The sequence below is a fragment of the Ornithodoros turicata genome, chromosome 3 (genome assembly GCF_037126465.1).
Source record: "Ornithodoros turicata isolate Travis chromosome 3, ASM3712646v1, whole genome shotgun sequence".
NCBI lineage: Eukaryota > Metazoa > Arthropoda > Arachnida > Ixodida > Argasidae > Ornithodoros > Ornithodoros turicata.
The window spans coordinates 26,541,060-26,561,355 of NC_088203.1; the positions used below are offsets into that span (position 1 = coordinate 26,541,060).

The 20,296-nt window shown below is 47.8% G+C and overlaps 1 protein-coding gene across 1 annotated transcript in view; it reads right to left on the reverse strand.

Annotated features, from left to right (window-relative positions):
* Positions 1 to 20,296, reverse strand: part of LOC135388324 (uncharacterized) — a 60,577-nt gene that overhangs the window by 27,956 nt on the left and 12,325 nt on the right. Inside the window, exon 2 of the mRNA XM_064617806.1 lies at positions 10,779 to 11,697. Within this exon, the coding sequence (XP_064473876.1) occupies positions 10,779 to 11,672 (894 nt within the window). The 5' untranslated portion in view covers positions 11,673 to 11,697. The remainder of the gene's footprint in view (positions 1 to 10,778; positions 11,698 to 20,296) is intronic.

Genomic DNA, 20,296 nt, shown 5'->3' on the forward strand with positions numbered 1-20,296 from the left:
GACTCTGAAAGTACATAATGTTACAGGAAAAGTTACTGAAACTAAAATGTAATTCAGTAACGGTTACACCAGCGCATAGCCGAGCGGGCATCTCTCTCGTTGGTGGTAGCAAAGGCCGCGCAGAAGACTGTGAGGTGGTGGGTTTGAATACTATCACCGGCTGCATGCGCTGTCTGAGGTTTTCCCTGGGTTTTCCGAAGACTTTCTAGAGGAATGTCGGCACAGTTTCGCTGAAGTCGGCCTCGGGCGCATACTAAACCCCCTGTTCCTTACTTCCTCCTACTGTCCTCTGTCCCTGTCTGTACGCAGCTCATGCCATAGTTGCTTCGTGGCGCAAACAGCAAGAACCGCTATGTTTACAATTATTGTTAAACGCAATTAAGGTAACCTTGGGTTGCTCCACGGCGTGCGCGTTTAAAGTGACCATGTAACAGAACACGGACTCAACGCAAACGGAGGAGCGGACAGTGACAGCAGTGGACAATTTATGGCCGACCGTTTCGGGACGATCCCCCACGATCGCTCCTCACTGTAACGCCGTGTATTGTATATACGTGTATCCAGTTTCAGTTATCTCCTTCTTTGTAGTCTTTTCTCTTTGTAAATAAAGACAGTCTTAACCCAGACCCCAAGCAGTAAAGACGCTTCTTGCTTCTGTGCTTCGCGCCAATTAACGAGGCTGCGAGCTTTGCAACACATTTCTGGTGCCGAAACCCGGGAGATTTTCTCCGGACCTCAACGAGCAATCTTGCAGTTATGGAACGAGCAAAGCAGAAGCGTGCATCCAGAAGATGTCAGGTGACGAAACTCACCGGCGAAGCATCTACGGCTATCGCTAACGAATCGACGGACCGGTATTACTTGAACGTCTTCTGGAACGGTTGCGGGTAAATAACGAAGAACTCACGCACCTTAATAACGAGTTGGAACAGTACCTGCGGGATGACGCGACGGAATCCGAGCTGGACATCGCATTGCAGTATGAGGACAACGCCGTAAGCACCATGGCAAATTTGCGAACGAAGATCTCCGGTCTTGGTGCTACTCCAATAGCAACAACGACAGCTGAAGTGACTGCATCGTCGCCTCAATCCAACAACACAACGAAATCCAACGGTATCCGACTTCCCAAGTTGCAACTGGTGAGGTTCCGCGGCGAGCTGTCAATGTGGGGCAGCTTCTGGGAACAGCTCAAAGGCGCCGTTCATGAAAATGACTCCCTCACCAAGGCGGAGAAATTCTACTATCTACGCTCTTTGCTGGATGGGCCTGCAGCGACAGCAATTTCTGGTCTACAAGCAACGGAGGAATGTTACGCAGACGCCATTGAGGTACTGACCGGACGCTTTGGGGAGAAAAGGCGTATCGAAAGGGAACACCTGTCAAAGCTTCGGACCCTTCCGTACGTCAAATCATCACTTGATGTGTACGGACTTCGTAAACTCTACGACCACGTTCAAACGCACGTTCGAGGATTAAAAGCGCTAGGTGTCACATGCGAAAGCTACGCATCGATGATGTGTGAAATCCTGCTCTCAAATTTGCCCGCCGATCTGGCACTGGAATACCAACGACAAAAGAAGATACCCCTTTTGTGCGACGCAAGGAATAATCCAGGCAGCACGGAAACATCGTCAGAAGCTGAAGCTGAAGACGCCTCCGGTGAGCTCAAAAGTATCCTTAACTTTGTCAGGATAGAAATGGAGAGCATGGAAGGTGTCAACATGGCCGATAAAAGGCAGGACGTTATTGACGGACACAGCAAGGACGCATACAAAGCAGATCCACCATCATCGCATGTACTCTACAATGACACTAGGAAAAGAACTGAAGCATATGTCTTCTGCGGATCAGGAGCTCACACCACAGTGAAGTGCAACGGTTCAATACCGCTAGACGAACGCAAAAAGAAACTAGCAAAGGAACAGCGCTGCTTCAGATGCACTAAAATCGGACACCGATCACGAGAATGTCGTTCCGGAATTGTTTGTGCTACCTGCCACGGGAGACACGCGACTTCCCTATGTGACCCAACTTGGACAAAATCAACTGACAACAACGAAGATTCTGCAAGTGACACCAAGAGTACCGCGGAAGCTAACGTGCTATCAGCAAACATGGCTACACCGACAAACGGAAACGAAGTCATGCTCCAAACATTTAGGGCATTTGGAGTCCACGAAGACAGGAGTGTCTACTTCCGCGAAGTTATCGATGGAGGCAGCCAGAGAACCTTCATTCGTGAAGATCTCGCTAAACTACTCAAGCTGGACGTAATTGGTACGATAACGCCACGTCTGAACAAGTTTGCCAACTCCAAAACTGCAAACAGCAAAAAATACAGCGTTGTCAAAGTGCGCATGAAAAGCCAACACACACTGGCCGAAGTAACACTTGAAGCCATACCGTTCATATGCAATGATCTGATTCAAACAGCTATGGAGAACGAACTTGTGAAAGAAGTTCACGGCGACGGAGGTTTCCTGGCCGATCAGATTTTACCATCAGCTTGTCCAACGATCCACGGCATTAGTTTCCTCCTCGGCTCAGATCAAATGTGGAAACTACTTACCGGCCATGTGCGAAAATCTCAAACGAACGACAGCCTAGCAGCCATCGAAACTACATTTGGATGGACATTCCAGGGCCCATTATCTACAGGAGCTGCCGTGCGGCAAAACGCCAACCTTGTCGTTTGTGTGCTTAGGGTGGACACAACTGAAACGTGCCTAATAAGGTTTGAGGATCTAGAAGCTATCGCCATCACAGACGACCCTAAATCTCCAACTGAAATTGGTGCTGAAGTAATGAGGCATTTCACAGATAGCCTCAAACGCAACGAAGACCGGTACATTGTGTCCCTGCCATGTAATGAACAACATGAGAAACTTCATGACAGCCAGAGCGGGTCATATTGCTCGGATCCACAAACCCCAGCTGACGTGCTAACGCGCTTTACAACAATCGAGAACATATCTCACAGTAATCTGTGGCTAAGGGGACTGGAACGGTTTGCGTCAACGCAGATCAAATTTTCACCTGCCACACAGTACCGTTGTGAGCAAAACTCCACTGCGGCGTAGCAAAAGAACTGTAAAGCCTGTGCAAAGGTATTCTCCGCAGTGATGTGCGTTTCGATGCATTGTTTGCTGATGCTTAGTATGGATATGTGTTTCGCTAATATATTGTAACTGTTGTTTGTATCCATCTTTTTCGATTAAGTATTGTCTGAGGGGGGGGGGATTGTTATATTCTTGATGGTGTTACTTACATGCAGCGCTGCATTGTAGTTAATGTGTACAGAAGGTCGCGCCACTTGTTGCTAGCGGCTCACACGACGTATAAAAATAAACGGAGGCCGTGCACGTTCTTCTTTTTCTTCTGGCCCGAGCCTCGAAGAAGACATGAGTCTCCTATCTATGCGATAGCGCCGGGGGGCGTTTGTCGCTTCCCATGTTGACAATGTGGGCACGACAACTTCGTGCAACGTCGGGCTACCCATTCTCTCAATCATAACAGTCTTCTTTTTTTTTTTTCAGAATCTGCAACACCCTTCTTTCGGGTGTAATATGCGGCACCCCTGTTACACCCATCATTGGGGCGTAGCATTTATACACCTATAAGGGTGTGAGTTATCTGACACACGTTTTACACTCATAGGGGTGTAAATAAATTTACTGTGATAAACAAACAGCAAGGATTCGCTGCGACGGCATCTGCGACCCTGTAAATCCCCACTGCGCAACCGCGGCAACATTCGCTGTACGTATATTAGATGTGTTGTGCTGCAAAATTGCTCGATTCTTTACGCTAATTGAAGGGGCTTGTCCGTATACCTTCGTACTTCGTAGGGGCCATTGTCGCATTTTACGAGACCGCGCCTCCAGTAAGACAATAGACAGTTACGTGAGTGCACTTTTATTTTGGAAACGTTTCCACTTTATAGGGTATTTTTCAAATACTACAGAAAAATTCCAATTCCTCCTAGGGGCCTCAAACTTTTCGCGAACGAGGCGTTGCGAATACATGGCGCATATGATGCTGGTGGGCTTCACTCCAATCATGCTTTAACGCAGCAAACGAGACCTTCTTCACACGTTGAAACTTTGGAACCGAAATGGAACCTCGGAGATCCCAATATTCACCCAACGAAGTTACATTAAAAGCTTCGCCGTGACACAGGCACCGTGCCACTAGCAAACGAATGAAGAGCGCTGTCAGCGGATTGTGTTACACGCGTTTTTAGAATCCTAATACATGGGGCAATAATGTGGGCATCCTAATATGAGGCAATGAATAGGTCTGGTTCATGCACAATGGTCTGGTTCATGCCGCAATAAATAAATGAATAAAGGGCAGGACGTCGACCTAGTACATTTCACCATGTTGGTGTACACAGGGTCGATCGTAGTCGAATGTGTAGTAGGCCGGTCAGTAGCGATCCGATGCAGTCATTTTTCTGTTCAGAGCAACGCCGAGTAGACTGATGATTACTCATGGTGCCGTGCTGGTCTGTCAGTGCATAGCCTATGCAGCATAGGAAAGCAACAGTGAGCAGGGGCGGATTTAGAAGGGGGCGTCAGGATGTCCTGACCCTCTCCTCAATTTCTGTCTTCGCATAGTGTTTAATTAACATTGATTGACTTCGATTGCGTATTTACTCTGCTGGGCAAGGCTGGAGTCCCCTCTCCGAAAAATCCTGGATCCGCGCCTGACAGTGACATCGGCATCATGAAAGTTTCTGGTGGAGTTGAGATGACTGGGAATATGTAAGAGCATGACCCATGATTTTGTCTTTTCCCGGAGTTCGTTCTTAGCGTAGGACTCTTCAGCTTCAGTAATTGACTATGGCTTGCTTTGATAAACAAATGTAAAGCCCAGACTTGTAAAGTAACGATCTTGTAAAGTAAAGGCGAAACGTGCCACTGGTATTGCAGACGAAGAAGACGACAACGAAAAACTCTGCACGGATAATTTCTTGGAACCCGCGTCACCGTTTTTCCGGCATAGATTTTCTCACTGGAGCTGGGAACCATTGCTTACTGGAGCTCACTGGAACCATGTCTGGCACGGGAAAAGCCAACGATTCCATCGGTAACGAATACGTCGAATCGTATCTGAGTCCTTACGAGAGAACATCGGAGATTTATCACCGCGGACGCGAAAACAGTACGACCAAGCAAGAAGGCAACGAACCATCAACCATCCGACGACTATGGGACGCCCAAGCGGAGGATTATTCCATCGTGCCTTTCCAAGAGTCTCCTCTGGTTCCATCCGGGTCTCTAAGCCTAGTACCAGCAGACATCACGCGTAGTCCCACAGGGCCGGTCAAAGCAGGAGGCTCTCCTGTTCCATCCACCTCCACCTCTCGCCTAGAAGACCCGATGTTCTCCCACGGCCATGACAACGATCCATCTTGTGTCTATGGCCAGGGTCGTTTCCAGACAATCATCCTCCTCTGCTGTCAAGTAGCGGGATTCGTTTACATAAGCCATTATGCTAGCATTCTCCTCTTGGCTCCTGATGTGGATCATTGGTGTGCGCCTCCATCTTCTCACGCCAATATGTCCGACCAAGAGTGGAAACTCATTGGAGTCCCCGTCGACAGCAGCGCCCGATATCGACGGTGCGTCCGGTACGAACCTCCTCTAGACGCCCAGGCACCGAACCGATCAGAGTCGAAGTGTAGCTCCTGGAAGTATGACTTGAACACCTACGGTGACACCATAGTGAGCGAGTGGGACCTGGTCTGCGACCGTGGCTGGTTGATTTCCATGCTCTCCACACTTTATATGATCGGTTCTTCAGCCGCTATTCCGATTGCATTGCACATGTCGGAGATGGTTGGCAGGAAGCCCATTATTTACATGTTCATCGTTGTCCTCCTCCTGTGTGGCTTCGCCCAGAGTTTCGCGACGTTTTTCTTGCTCTTCGCCGCTCTTCACTTCATGGTGGGAATGGCAGCCAGTGTCGTTCAAGTGACCTTGTTCATCCTCTTATTCGAGGTATGCACAGCGCCCTACAAAGCGTACTACAATTCCATCGCAATAGTAGGCATGGGATGCGCTTTCACTTTTGTCGAGTTCTTTCGCCTGTACGGCCCTAGTCGACTTATATCGCAAGCCACCCTGATGGTACCGACTGCGTTTCTGATATCTAACTTTTACCTGTTAGTGGAATCCCCAGTGTGGCTCATGTCCACGTGGCGTATACGCCAAGCCGAGCAAGTTGTCCTGTGGATTGCTCAGTTCAACGGGGTTTACGACTACGAAGCGAAGAAACGCTGGTCCAAGATCAAGAAAGGACTCGCACATCACGAAGAGAAGATGATGTACATCGCCAAAACGAGACTAATAGATTTGATGCTGTCCCGTCAACTGAGATTCTCGATGATCACCCTTTGCATCTGCTGGATCTCAACAGTCTTCGCCATATACGGCTTCGTGCTTTGTCTCGGACTTCATCACCCAACTGCTCGTATTATATCTGTCCTACTTCAGTTTCCAGTAATCTATGCTGCGTACAAGCTTCTTCCTGTACGAGGTCGGAACGCGACGCTTAGTTTATCTTTAGCACTGGGTTCGGCCGCCGCGTGCTTTTTGATGATATTCCAAAGCGACCCGTCCTTTGCCGTCTTTTACATCATCTGTAGGTGCGCTGTATCAGCAGCTACTGTCACGTTAATGATGTGCAGCGTAGAAGTTGTCCCAGCTATGGTCGGTGGCTTGGGAGCTCGTGCAGGGTTTACTTTTGGAAGGCTCGGAGCAACGGCGGCTCCTTTCCTACGAGAACTGGCGGCTTACACGAATGACACAGCGCCGTACGCCGTGATCAGCGTGCTCCTGGCTGGGTGCAGTGTGCTAGCCGTGCATTTGCCACGGACGAAAGCGACGAAATCTCCAGAAAGCGGCCAAGAGAGTGCTGAAGGGCGTAGGAGAAAAATGTTGCTCGACTTACTTCCATCTGAGAGCACAAGCAGGCACACGCCGACTGGTTCGTAACGTAATTTACCGTAGGAATGCCACAAAATAAACACATGATGTGTGCAACTAGTTGCCGGCTACCTTTTTCTGTTGTGATACTCCCCCTATTGGACATGACCATTAGGCTATTGATATAGAGAGGGGTGATAATCTTGCTACACTGAGTCTAACTTCCACGATTTTTCTGTAAATTTAGCTCGCATAAACTGATTGATCAGAAGGGGAAAAATGGAGATTTGACTAGTTTGACAAGCATCACTTGCACCAGTTATATTGGTGAAAAACTCGTGGAACGGCGGTGTTGATGGTGACGATTTCGGACAAAAATAATTAAATGCGGCGGCGTGCGCCGCCGGAAGTTCGTCCGACCAACCAGTTGAGTTCGCAAATACCACTTACGTTTTTCTGCACACACCTCATATTTTTCCTCGTACTCTACCCTGGTTGCAGGAGGTGACTAACAACGGTCGTACTGTTTATGTTATTTCCAACAGACAGCATCGAGTTTACTACCGGGAGTTTTTTTTACTAGGGATTTACCAGCCGTGAATACGTAAATCTAATAGCGCGTACAATAGCGTCGCGATGCGCAGCACCGTTAGCCAGCTAGCAGAGGCACACAAACCTCACGTGAAACATCATGGCACCATTATTTTGCACTAAAACTCGCTAAATCTTTGACATGCAGTGATCAAGTGGTCTAGAGTTGGCACCTACGTAGTCCGTGGTAGTGGTGGTGGAGAAAGGGTTCGCCGTTGCAAGCCTCACAGAGGTGGGCAACGTCATGAGTGACGCCCTTGGGGAATGTGCGTCCTGGGCCGACTTCTAAAAAAACTGTGGCGACATATGTCTGAAAGCGTCTGAGGAAAAGTCAAGAAAAACCCCAGACAGGAGAGCCGGCACAGGGATTAGAACCCGGGTACCCCCCAGTCTCGACATGACATGGCCAGCACGCTAACCACTCAGCCACGCGAGCTGGTAGCCTAGTCCTTGATGAAACGTTAAAGTACTCTACGAAAGGAAAGTTAGGTAGCAAGCGAGCTGGTGGTGACGATCCATGACTCGTCCTCTACCCCGTCTCGGGTTTTCAAGTCATTGAAGTACTCTAGCTCACCGTAGCACGTACCAGCCTCGATACATCGAGACATTGAAGACTGGATGATTATTCACATGCCTATATGGCACGCACTGTGAGAATTTGGAGTGTATTAAATTAGTGAAGCGGCCAAAAGATAGGGAAATACGGGATGCCACTGTACGACTGCAGACAGATAGAGGGCTGTCTAGGCGGCGGATTATCCCTTGAGGCATCCCATCCCCAAAAAGGACTGTGCCCTTGGCAAAGAACATCTGCAGACGGCCAGCAGAAACAAAGGGTTCCGGGCGGACGACTGTGAGCGCCCACCCTTTATAAGGAGGACCCGAGGTCGGCAGCGGGCAGCTTGAGTTCGGACTTCGTCAGGAAGGCACCGGCCCAACGCTCATTTGTATCTTCTCTTGTGTATTTGTCTGTCACTGCATATAAAAGTTGTTTTGTTAGTTGCCGACTGCTGCATTCCACCTCACCCGGAACACCTGGGAAACTTCACTCGCACTATTGCTGTCGACCTTCTCGAGCACATTGGCAAGTACGTGGATTAACGTACGTGATTCACGTGCATAAATATAAAGCCAATCACCGTGACTGCTTAGGTTCAAGAACATTTATATGTATTTTACACTTCGTATTATATTGCAAACAATTCAGTAATGAAATCTGTAGTTTTGTCTTCCCGCCGAAAATGCTGGCGTGTTTGCTGGGAGGAACAACGTATAATTCGACCGCAATGACGACTCATTCTCGCACGGTTCCAACCAGATTTTAGAACGTAGACACAACGGGTCACAGTTTGAGTGCTATACCTCTGATATCTCACTGTCCACAAATTCCGGCAGATCTTTGCCATGTGGCTACGTGGCGAAAAGAATAAAGACGAACCTTGCATGGTGGCCATTACTTTCTACGTGTCGACTAACACCACAAACATTTAACACCCCGGTTGATACATACATAGTAATATGGTTATGTACTTGTAGAGGAGACGGTGTTCCTCTACAAGTACATAACCATATTACTCTTTACCATCGTGAAGCAGGTGGAGGCCGTAAACTGACCTTGCTGTCGTCTCTCCGCAGGTCCCCTGTGGAACAGTGGTCCCGGTGCGAGTTGCCTGCTAGAAGGTGGTTCGTTGCTGGTTTGCCGAAAAATTTAGGACGGTGAATGGCCGAATTACGCCGAACATTGTGTTCGTTATTGGGTCACCAAATGTAGAGGAACACCGCCTCCTCGACATACTATTTTTGTTAGAACGTTAAACACCACAGAAAATGCGAATTTTATACAGCGGCTACCATTGCTTTCGTGAAACATTGTCTCCCGTGAACTCCTAGAGAAGTCACAGTCATGGCGCCGCATCTGAAGCAGCTACGATCAGCTAGTGCTTTTCGCAACGGAAGCTTCCAAACAAGAACTACTGGAGGCAGAAAGTGTCATCTGATGTCATTACCGAGGAGATGGACGCATCACTTGGTTGGCATGTTGGTGCCGTAGATAGCCCCATTGTTCTTGTGACCTGCTGCGCTATTCGTTGCACTAGAGGTTTGTAGTGTAGTTGATGATGAAAACGCTCTAGCAGCTACAGGTGTCTGCTTAGGCGGCACTTGTACATGGCTGCTCTTCGCAGTATTTTTTCCAAGGGCAATTTTCAGCGAATCTGTAGGTGTCCTTTCGGTCATAGAGTCACTGATAGTGTCAGCGGTCCCAAAGAGTCGACGTCGTTGGCGGCCTTCGAATTTTTCATTTCGGGCATCATGTAAAGTCGATGTTTCTCGAGGGGACATTTTTTCCGTGGACATTTTTTCCGGTTCCCCTCGGACGCGGCATAGCAGACGCTCCGGCCTGATGCGGTGTTGCCAAGGGGGAAGGAAAACTAAGGAGGGGACACGGCCGTTTGTTTCCGAATCACGAAAGTGTAGTGGAAGTGACGACATATAGTGCACGTCATATAGATCAGGTGACCAGAGCCGACCAATCTGCGGTGAGATGACGCCACAACTGGGAGAAACAATGCAGCGGTTCAGCTGCCAGCGTAGATCGCGTAGACCGTGTTGGTAGATCGGCATAGATACGAGATACAGTACTAGCGACAGACGAGTGATGCGAGGAATTTCGTAACAGTGTCGCTGGACGCTGTGAACTTAAAGGAGAAACAATTACGGTTCAATTAAGCTACACGATCGGCAGGTTTAACATTTGAATCGAGATCAACTGTCCTTTTACTTGAATTTAAAGCTTAACTCTGCTTCACTGAAGGGAGGCATCATTTTTTGTGCGTTGATTTTTAAGCGTATATTTGGGGGGAGGGGGTTTCTTTTTAGCAGTGGCTACTTAGGCGTTTATTTTTCAAAGGTCATTTTTAATGGTTTCAAAGTGGATACACCCTACCCTCTCCTTGACCAACTGAACTTTAGATACCACATAAACAATGAGGCTTGTGCAGTGACGTAATATTTGATCACGTCACGTGACTCGGGAAACATTCTCAGAGTAGGAGGGCATGCCGTTTGTTCTTGCGGTGTGCGTGCAATTACAAGGGGATATTCTAAAATCACAGGCTGTTTCCCCATTCGTAGTATGACGCCTGTGACGCATCCCCATGTTTTCCCGCGTCACGTGGCCCAAAGGCGCTCGAACGTTGCGCGTGACGTCATGTGCACGAACCTCATTAATCCAAGAAAACAAACATCCTTTACCTTATTGTATGACATATCCTTTTCTTCCTCCTTTTCTTGTCTAGGGTAGAGAACAGGGACACACGTAGCATTCAACCTCCTCACCACTTGCTGCCTACTCTTTATGTCCTGTATCACATGTCTGTGTGAATGTACCCTGCCGGGTAGTGTCTCTCCCGTAAAGCCTCTGTTGGCGAAAATTCGATGCTGTACTGTTAACACGCTCTCTCTCGGCACCGATGCTCTCCTGTGCTGAATAGACCTCGTCGGTGGAAGTGCTCGACTTAAGTGTTCTGATCCAGGTGGCCTTTCCACTAATCTCGTGCCGTCGTTCCTCGTCGTATGCACCGTATCTTTCGGCTGCACCATCAACTTAGCACCATAGTTCGTCGGCGCCATTTGGAGCCTTTCCAACAAGCCGTTCTTCGACGATAAATTTTGTTCGAGAACAGGAGACTTTGAAAAGAGATCGGCGTCCTCGACGTCTTCAAGAATACCTTCTGTCATTTGTTCGATTTCTCGTATCTGCTTGTCTAACTCGTCGCTGTCGCGGTGTCTGAAGTTTCTCACGCTCTTGAGACCAGGTTGCTCTTCTGACAGCAAGATCCCTGTGTCACCTCGGTTGGTCCGGGAATGGTGAGATGTATCCGCCCACATGTTGTCGTTGTTGTTGTTGTTGTTTGCACTGACGGTGCTTTCAGCAAGGGTTGCTTTCACAATAGGTACTCCTCGCGTTCCGGAGGGTGACGGTGGGCTCGGCAGCGTTCGTCCGGCAGGTCGTGGCGGTGGAGACGCGATAGGTAGAGGCGGAGCTGGAGACAAAAGCCCGGATGACCTTAGGATGGGATTAGGAAATTGCTGCGGTAGGGAAACGTTCCGGAAGGTTTCGTGGGCCGCGCTGGAGCCAGAGCCCATGGTAGATTGCTTTGCTGGGACAGACCTGGGATATGAGATAGAAATGTGGAGTTAGTTTACGTCGATTTGCGTCAAGCTGTGTCACGTTCAGTGGCATATGATTGCCCGACGTTCCTGAATTTGCTTAACCTTTTCATCTAAATTAGTCTCATTGTGTCCTATGTCGTGGGAACCCGAGTATACCTATCTTCGCAAGAAATCATGCTGAAGCTTGTTCTGTAATGTGCTTTAAGTGCGTAATTATAGCGATACGTACGTAGAACAGGTAGCTAGCGTTGAATTAAAGCGACAGCATGTTCGTATATATATGTAACATAGCCACCCCCAAGACCTCATCATCTCCACTCCACAGCTGTGTTACACGAAGGGCGACCCCTCAGTTCTAAGAAATGGTGGAGAACACTTCGTCCACGAACAGTTTGGGAGGGACGCTTCGACTGTCCCAGTCAGTCCAGTCTCAGCAATCGTCACAAAAGTCTCTTTTAATTGTAAATAGTAATGTAAATAAACCTGTCGTACTCTTTCATCCAATCACTCATCATCTCACCCCTTCCACACAAAGCCATCGCCAAGCGAGAGTTACACGAGTCGACAGGATTAACCATCAATCAGTGCCGCAATGCCGGGAAAGAAGCAAAGTTCTCCGGGTCACCGGACGACGTCCCAATCGAAAAATGGCTTCGTCTATTTCACAAGAAGACAACAGAGCTCGAGTGGTCACTACAAGACAGGGTGAGCTACTTTCATGAATACCTTGAAGGGGAAGCTTTCAAGTGCTACTTGTCCGACGACTTCGACACTGGTGAAACATGGAAGGGCATCGACAAATACATGACGCATCGTTTCGGATCTGTGGTGATAGACCCTTTCCGTGGGTTTATTCACATGAAACTGAAGAAAGGTCAGAGCATCAAAGAGCATTATGATGCGAAATATAAATTAGGCAAGGCTGCAGAGCTTAAGAACCGTCACATCATTTCCGGTCTCATTGATGGACTTCCTCAGCACATGGCGATCGCATTTGCAGGTATTTGTGTCAAAATCCCGTTGGAATGGCTAGCAATTGTCCAACGCATCTCGGCGGAGAGTCGGGTTAACATCTCGTGCCCAAGAGAGACCAGGACGTGGAAATGATGGGGCGAGACTGACAAAGACAACCCCTGCAATGCCAACAAGCGAGTGTCGCATTTGTGCTGCAAGGGGTGTCCATGGACAAATGCATTGGCGCAGCGGGTGTCCTAGCAAGGCACACGTTTCAAACACCGTATGGATTCGGGAAACGAACGGGATTCGGGAACGAAATTCGGGGACGGATATTTTAGTGCACGTGCGTGTTTCAGGATTTTTTAAAACGTGGAATGGTGTTCAACGAGGATAGTCTCTCAATCTGCTATCTCGCTTTTGCCCTAAATTCCATAATTAAAAAGTTAATTAATGAATTTCAGGTAATTAGTCATCTGGTAGTTACATACTCTCTTCCAGAGGACGTGCGCCAGGCCGCAAAACTCAACTGCAAAACCAACATCTATGCTGCTCTCACAGCTTTTTTTTTATAAAAATTCTGGTCAGTCTTACGTGACGCACCCTCTATATAATAAGGGCCCTAATGGCTCACTGCATGGCTCATACCCTGCTAAATGTATATCCGTACCTTGCTGCAACATTGCATATCAGTGCAGGTTACAATACACCTTTTGACTTTTGGCCGTCTGACTTTGACTTTGAGACATCTTCGGCCGTATTGAGACTTTGGCCGTAATGAGACACTTGGGGATTAAAGGATTATTGGCCGTATTGAGACTTTCGGCCGTATTGAGACATCGGCCGTTACGGGACTTCGGCTGTAATGAGATACAATCATGTTGTCAGACGCGCATTGTGACGTCTTATACTTCTTAGAGCTAGAAATTAATACTTCCACGTCACGCAGAGAAACAATATTATGGGAGACAATATTCGATGGTACTTTGCACTTTTGAACTTTTCGTCCGCCATGCTATATAGGGTTTTTGCTATAAGCAAGGCAAATAAGGTTGTTTGCGGATAATTGTGTTAGTTCGTGTTCAATATTTTACTTTGATAGATACATGAATTCCTTGAGAACACGGGCTAGAAACGTAGTTTTGGAGTGGCGCGACGTTGTGTGTTGTATAAGGTGTGTAGGGTGTCCGATCATTAAACCTTTGTTGAAAGTGCAGTGCCTCCGTCCTGTGTCGTCCTTATTGTTTTTAGCACTGTTTTGGCGATTTTATTATACAGGGTGTCCAAGAAAACGTGTCATTGAATTCGAATAAAACACTACGCCACCTAGAATCATGCGATCAACGGTATTTGTTCTTACTAGGTTTTTGCCACCTCCTGATGTGCATGTCATGTAACATAAGTTTAATTATGTAAATTTTTGCGAAGTGAACTCAGAAATTTGCCAAGTAAAGCTCACTTTTTTACCCCACCAATATGAAGAGCGCGCCGAATTTACTCAAATTGATGATAATTGACAGCATGGCGGGCTAGAAGGACCATATTGTTACCACATTGACAGTGATATTCAGGATCTATTCTATCGGGAAAAATAGTCGAACATCATGCTTCTCTAGACACTTGAGTAAAACGCACCAGGACTTTTTGAGCGCAGTCGCTGTCAGTCCGACGAAAGGCAGTTGGAAACCCAGCCCACAGAGTGATAGCAGAAAAAGTGACAGTTCCTGAAATTGGGAGAGTGAAGGTATAGTCCCAGCCGAAGCCGGACGCGATAAGCTAGGTCTGTGTTATCTCTTCCTACCATGCCGGTGTGGGCTGGGTTTCCAACGCCCTTTCGTCGGACTGACGCTGAAAAATTCCTCGCGCGCTATCCTCTGCGACTCCGTAGAGCATGATTTTCGGCTTTTTTTTCCCGATATTATTGCCCCACAATATTTCCGTCAATTATCATAAATTTTAGTAAATTCGGCACGCTCTACACATTGGTGGAGTAAAAAAGTGGCCTTTACTTGGCAAATTTCCGAGTTGAGTTCGCAAAAATTTACATAATTAAACTTAAAACAAAACTTAAGGCAAAAACCTAGTAAGAACAAATGCCGTTGACCGCATGATTCTATGTGGCGTAGTTTTTTTTATTACAATTCAATGACACGTTTTCTGGGACACCCTGTATAGGGTGTCTTATGTCGTGTGCGAGGCCCATGTACTACTTCACACACGTACTTTCTTTCAGAGTTGTGTAATCGTGTCACGAAGAGATATTAGTCATCCTGCCTTCATTAGGTTTTCGCACTACTCATCATTCTCAACACTTCATGACCAGGAGCCGGTCACCGCGAACAAGGAGGAAGGAAGACGGATCAATAATTTGAACCAGGTATAATGAAGAATGCGTGCGCGCCTGTGTTATCGACTCTCACTGAGATACGCACAATGGCTCATTGATGAGAGGCACGCCATTTCATCGACAATGCAGCAAGAGCCAGCCTGCGCTCACGCGAACAGGGGCGCGTGAAACGTTTCCCTATTCTTGACGGTTGAAGTTGGGCGCGTCAGGAGGTTTAGATTATTGTCATCGACCGTGTCAACGGTGCGCTTGGACCAGGGTGTATGACTTTGCAGCGTTTGCATAAACACAAGAAGCTCACATTTTGTTTGGACGGTCGCTCACTTATTTCAGCGTCTTTCCAAATCAAGATTCTGTTTCAGCACTTCGAAGGAACTGTGGTTATAAGGGCCGTAGATACATGAACAACTGGACAGACGTAGGACTGGAGGACGTAGCACACTCTTGCAGGAACTGAATTTTAACAAGTAGGGCCACTGCAACGTTTAAACTTCAGCAGAGCCCAAGCAGTGACCCTAAGGATGGCAGTCTACGAAAACCCATACCTCTCCGATTGCAGGTTAGGTGTTACCCTTACACTTCAGCGACACGTCCTGCGCTCTCGTAAACATATATACCAATGCATTCAGAAACACATGAAAACAGAAAGACATAGAGCGAATGTGTGTCCGTGTCTTTCTGAACGAGGCATTGTCATATTATCGAGAGAACGACGTAGCGGAGAGGTGTGGCCTCCATTCGTATTATCGGAACTCGCAGAGTTTTCGTAAACAGCCTTCCATGAGACCATTGCTTGGGCGCTGGATATGTGTAAGTGTTGTGTTCCTTCGAATCGTCGATTACGCACCTACAATTGGTTAGTGTCAAACAGGCCACTGCCCCCGGTTTATTCGCCTGCGTCGCGTGTGAATATGAGGGCGCAATGAAGGAAATGTAAGAGTGGATGTGACCACAGTCCGTGGTGTATCTTCTTGAACGAGGCATCTTGACGAGAGCGCTATACGTGTGACCTGTGGGGGTGAGCGATCGCCCCCATGTAATTAGGATGGACATTAGGTTTTCTCTTCTCCTCACTTCCGCTATACGCTTCGACATAGAAAGGGTGATCTTGCCAAAGTACAAAGAGTGAGCCGAAGAAGAGGGAGGCATGGAGATTTGTAATGCGAAGCGTTCGTTTTTGCCGGGCTAATAAGCAAAATCATGTTTACTGTAATACAGGAGTGAAGGTTGAACTTCAAAGGTTGAACTTCGGGCTGTCCGGATGTCCCTGTGCATGGAGAAGGGGACTGCAGTGGATCTAGGATGACCAAGGGATGAGTGCATGATGCAAACATTAAGTGACGTGTGCCCGTCATACTCAACTGTGATGAAGTGGTGCGTCAGCTCTCAGTGTAGAGGTGTCGATACCGACGACGCTGAAATATCAGGGATATCTTCAACATGTCCATATAAAGCCGACCGGGCGATGATAGTGGAAGCCGGCCCGTACAGCCTCCTCAGAGGAGGATTCGGACGCCAGGTCTTAGGAGCTAAGTTGGCCAATAAATGAAGCCCCAAGGGAGTTTTAGGACTCTGCAGAGAAAATTTGTCGGGGGTTTTGTTGTAAGATTTTTAGACCGTGCCCTGGAAAACGGGTGGGGGCGGCGAGGGGGTATCCACGCTTGTCCTGCCCCAGGCGGATATTTGCCTCAGTCTGGGTCTGAGTGTCAGAGTCCGAAATTGCGGATCGTGTCCATAACCCCATTTCGGCAGATCGGTGAATATGGGCTAAAACAGTTGTGATCACGTAGGACATATCCAAAGAGCGCATTGAGTTTATAACTCACGGAGGGTTGCATGTGCGGAAACTGTCAGTCAAGTATAGGTGCCGAAATGTTTGAATGCCGATGAAAACAACGTCTGGATTCTCTAAGTTGATTTTGCAGCAATTTGAGCGTTCTAGTGGCACTTTTCTTGAACGGCAACTTGTTTATAATTGATGAAATGTGCTTGCGCCACTATGACCTTGAGTCAAAACAGCAATCCATGGAATGGTGGCAGTCGGTTTCTCCGATGCCGAATACTAGGTGATCAGCACAGCAGATCATGGTTTTCTGGTTCAAGGAAGGTGTTTTGATGACTGACTACCTCCAGAATGGTGAAACAGCATACTAATGCTCTGCCTGTTAAAGGAGGCTTTGAAAGAAAAATGACGAGGGGAACTACGGCAAGATGTCCTCCAATGTTGATTTGCTCCAATGTTGAAGGCTCCAATGCGCCGGCTCAAAACAATGCAGGTTCTGAAGGACTTGCGATTTGAATGAAATGGACATCACCCATACTCGCTTGCCCCATCGGACTTCTTTTCGTCTCCAAACCTAAGAGAAGTGTTTGGAAGAAAAGGACTCGGAGGTGATAGGTGTAGCCGAAGCTGGTGGTGGTGGTCTGATGTTATAAGTTTCCTGGGTTTTCCTCAGACGCTTTCAGACATATGTCGGCACAGTTCCCCTAGAAGTCGGCCCAGGACGCACATTTTTCCCCAGGGCGTCAGTCGTGACGTTGCCCACATACGTGAGGCCGACAACGGCAAGCCCTTTCAACATCGCCACCACCACCACCACCTGATGTTATAAGGAAGAGGAGTGAGGTCTGCCTGCTCAGACAAGGCGGACAAGCCGAAGCTTATTCCGGAATGCAGACATATAGGATTTCTTGTTCTTCTTCCCTCTCTCGCTCTCGTTTTTCTAGCGTTGCAGAAGCTTCAGGAACGATGCACCAAGTGCGCTGAACTTCAAGGTGAATATTTCGGACTGTAGCTAAGGGTTATGACTCTAGCTGACCTTCTTCCTTCCGTTCTTCCACGGCAGTGGGGAGAGACCTAGCTTCGATAGGTTTCCTCAAATGGGGCTCCCGCCATGATTGGATGTATCGTTTGAGGAGACCAAGCGCATTGTTGGGAAGGCCTAAATTACGTTTTTTTTCTATTAGTCATATGCCGAACGACGCAACGTATGAATGCCGTTCCTTTTTTATCGCTGTCAGGATAACGGTATCCTTAATTCCGCGATTAGAAACTTTTGCTCGTTAGTGCCCCCTTTCAGATGTCGTTGCACGTGCAGAAATACCCTTCTGGTGGCGTAGCGTGACCTTTAACGAACGGGAGGTCCGCCTGCCAGGGCGGGAAGGTACTCCACAGACCTCCGGTGGCCAATTTTAATCCCCGGTCGAGCCACCCTGCACCCTTAAAAATGAGCTTCACCGCATAGCATGCCCCTAGCCAACCATCATCTCAAATGATATCTGTCCTGATTTGTTGAAAACGAGAGGCGTACGCCTTTTTTGTGACACTTATGCTGTTCATCATTGTTTCAAAAAAAAGGTGTACGCCTCCCGTTTTCAACGAATCAGTGCAGATAACGATATCATCCACGACTATGGGCCTCTTCTCACATACAGCGCTTTGCTTCAACAGCGCTGGAATGCAAGTGATGCTTTCTGCCTTTCTCTTCACCTGCAAAGCTGAGGTCGCAGCTTAAGTATAACGAAACCTCCTTTTCGTGGCCTATGTTGGTTCTTTATTGCCGTAACTTATGAGGACCCACAAGCTCAAAGCTAGATAGCAAACGGGAAGTTCGACGCTATGTTCAGTTCACCACCACACCGAGACAATACGGCAAACACCAGAAAGCAAAACAATCCCACAGCTTCTGTGATGGGTAAAACAGCCTCCTGATTGGCCATCACACACTAACCCAAGAAACGAGCGAATATCACACAGAGGAGAAACTCTGTAGCCTGAAAAGGCACGGAGTTAAAAGACGAGTTTCTTCCGTAAAAATCGCTTAGACTGGGGCGTGAGGGAAATTTACCGTCGCGTACATGCCACACGCGAGCGTGTACGGTAGTATGTACGGCCTACATGAACCCGAGTGGAGCCTGTAGAAATTAAAAATGAATAAATAAATAATAATAGGCACACGTCTCCAACACGGTGAGTACAAGGATAATCACCGAGAAAAAAAGCGGTTCCAACACGGACGCATTTCTCGGACGCGAAAAACGTCTCGCTAGTGCGAATTGAAACCGGCCTAAAATTTGACAGGAGCTACAACTCTGACAAGCGCTGTTTGCCAGCGGTTCACAGCAGCGCGAGTAGGAAAAACTGCGCTTTTTTCTAGCGCTCTGGAGCGAACCGCTGTATGTGAGAACAGGCCCTGAGTGGTCGGTCGTCGTACGTGTCCACCACACAATACAGACATGAAACGATCCACGAAACACGGGCACCGCCTCAATCTGATCGTCCCGACTACGTACTTTATCCGATCGGGTTATACAAACAAGTATGATTCGATCTCAATTGACGTGGCACGAGATGGCCGTCCTATACAAAGGCTCAATATGCAAAGCACTGGGCCAGTGATGTTTATCCAGGCAAGATACCAGGACATGATCGATATGCGTCCCGTCTTCTCGGCACGCTTTTCATGATCAAAAATGAAGTTGACATTGCGACGTATTGATCGAATCACGTACATGCGAGCGTATCTATGGGGGGGGGGGGATATCACTTCTCACTTGCGCATATGTATAGCATAATGGCGTTGGTAGTTGAGGGTCGAAAAAATACGGATGAGTTTGGAAGGAGGACAGATCTAGGGCTGTGGCTTGACTACTAAATAAGAGAGAAAGAGGGAGAGATAAAATGATTGAAATCAACCAGGGTGGGGCTATCACTCAACCAAATGAACAAAGAACACAAAGCCTCCGACTCCTAACGACATTGCAATATTGAATAACTGTAACATTCGAAAAAGACCGGCAGCAGCTGGAGTCGAACCTACATCACTCCGTTTCTTTCTTTTCTTTTTTGTTTTTTTTTTCAATTCCGGGTTAGCGCTGCCCAGCAACTGCCGCTATGAACAGCGTACATACATGGACAGATGGAGAGTGGGTAAGAGGAATGAGTGGGGCACAGTGGATTAGTAAGTGTCCTGCGCCAATTTCAGGGGGAGCCGTGCTGCCATTCGTCTGGAAGGTTTACAGGAACCCCATACAGGGGTGGGCATGTAATATAATGCAAAGTAATATAATATTATTAGTGTATAGTCTTTCGTATTCGTATTACGTAGTGTGATATGAGCTTGAAAGCCGTTGCAGTACAGCCGATGCCGGGATTCGAAACCCCGTCACCTCCCTGTCTCGGCACCTACATCGCTCGATTACCAGACAATAGAGAAATCGAGGAAACGCTTTGATTGAGTTTGTAACGTAACAGGAGCTTGAAACAAATTTTCTCAAAATTTCTACCATTGCCGGC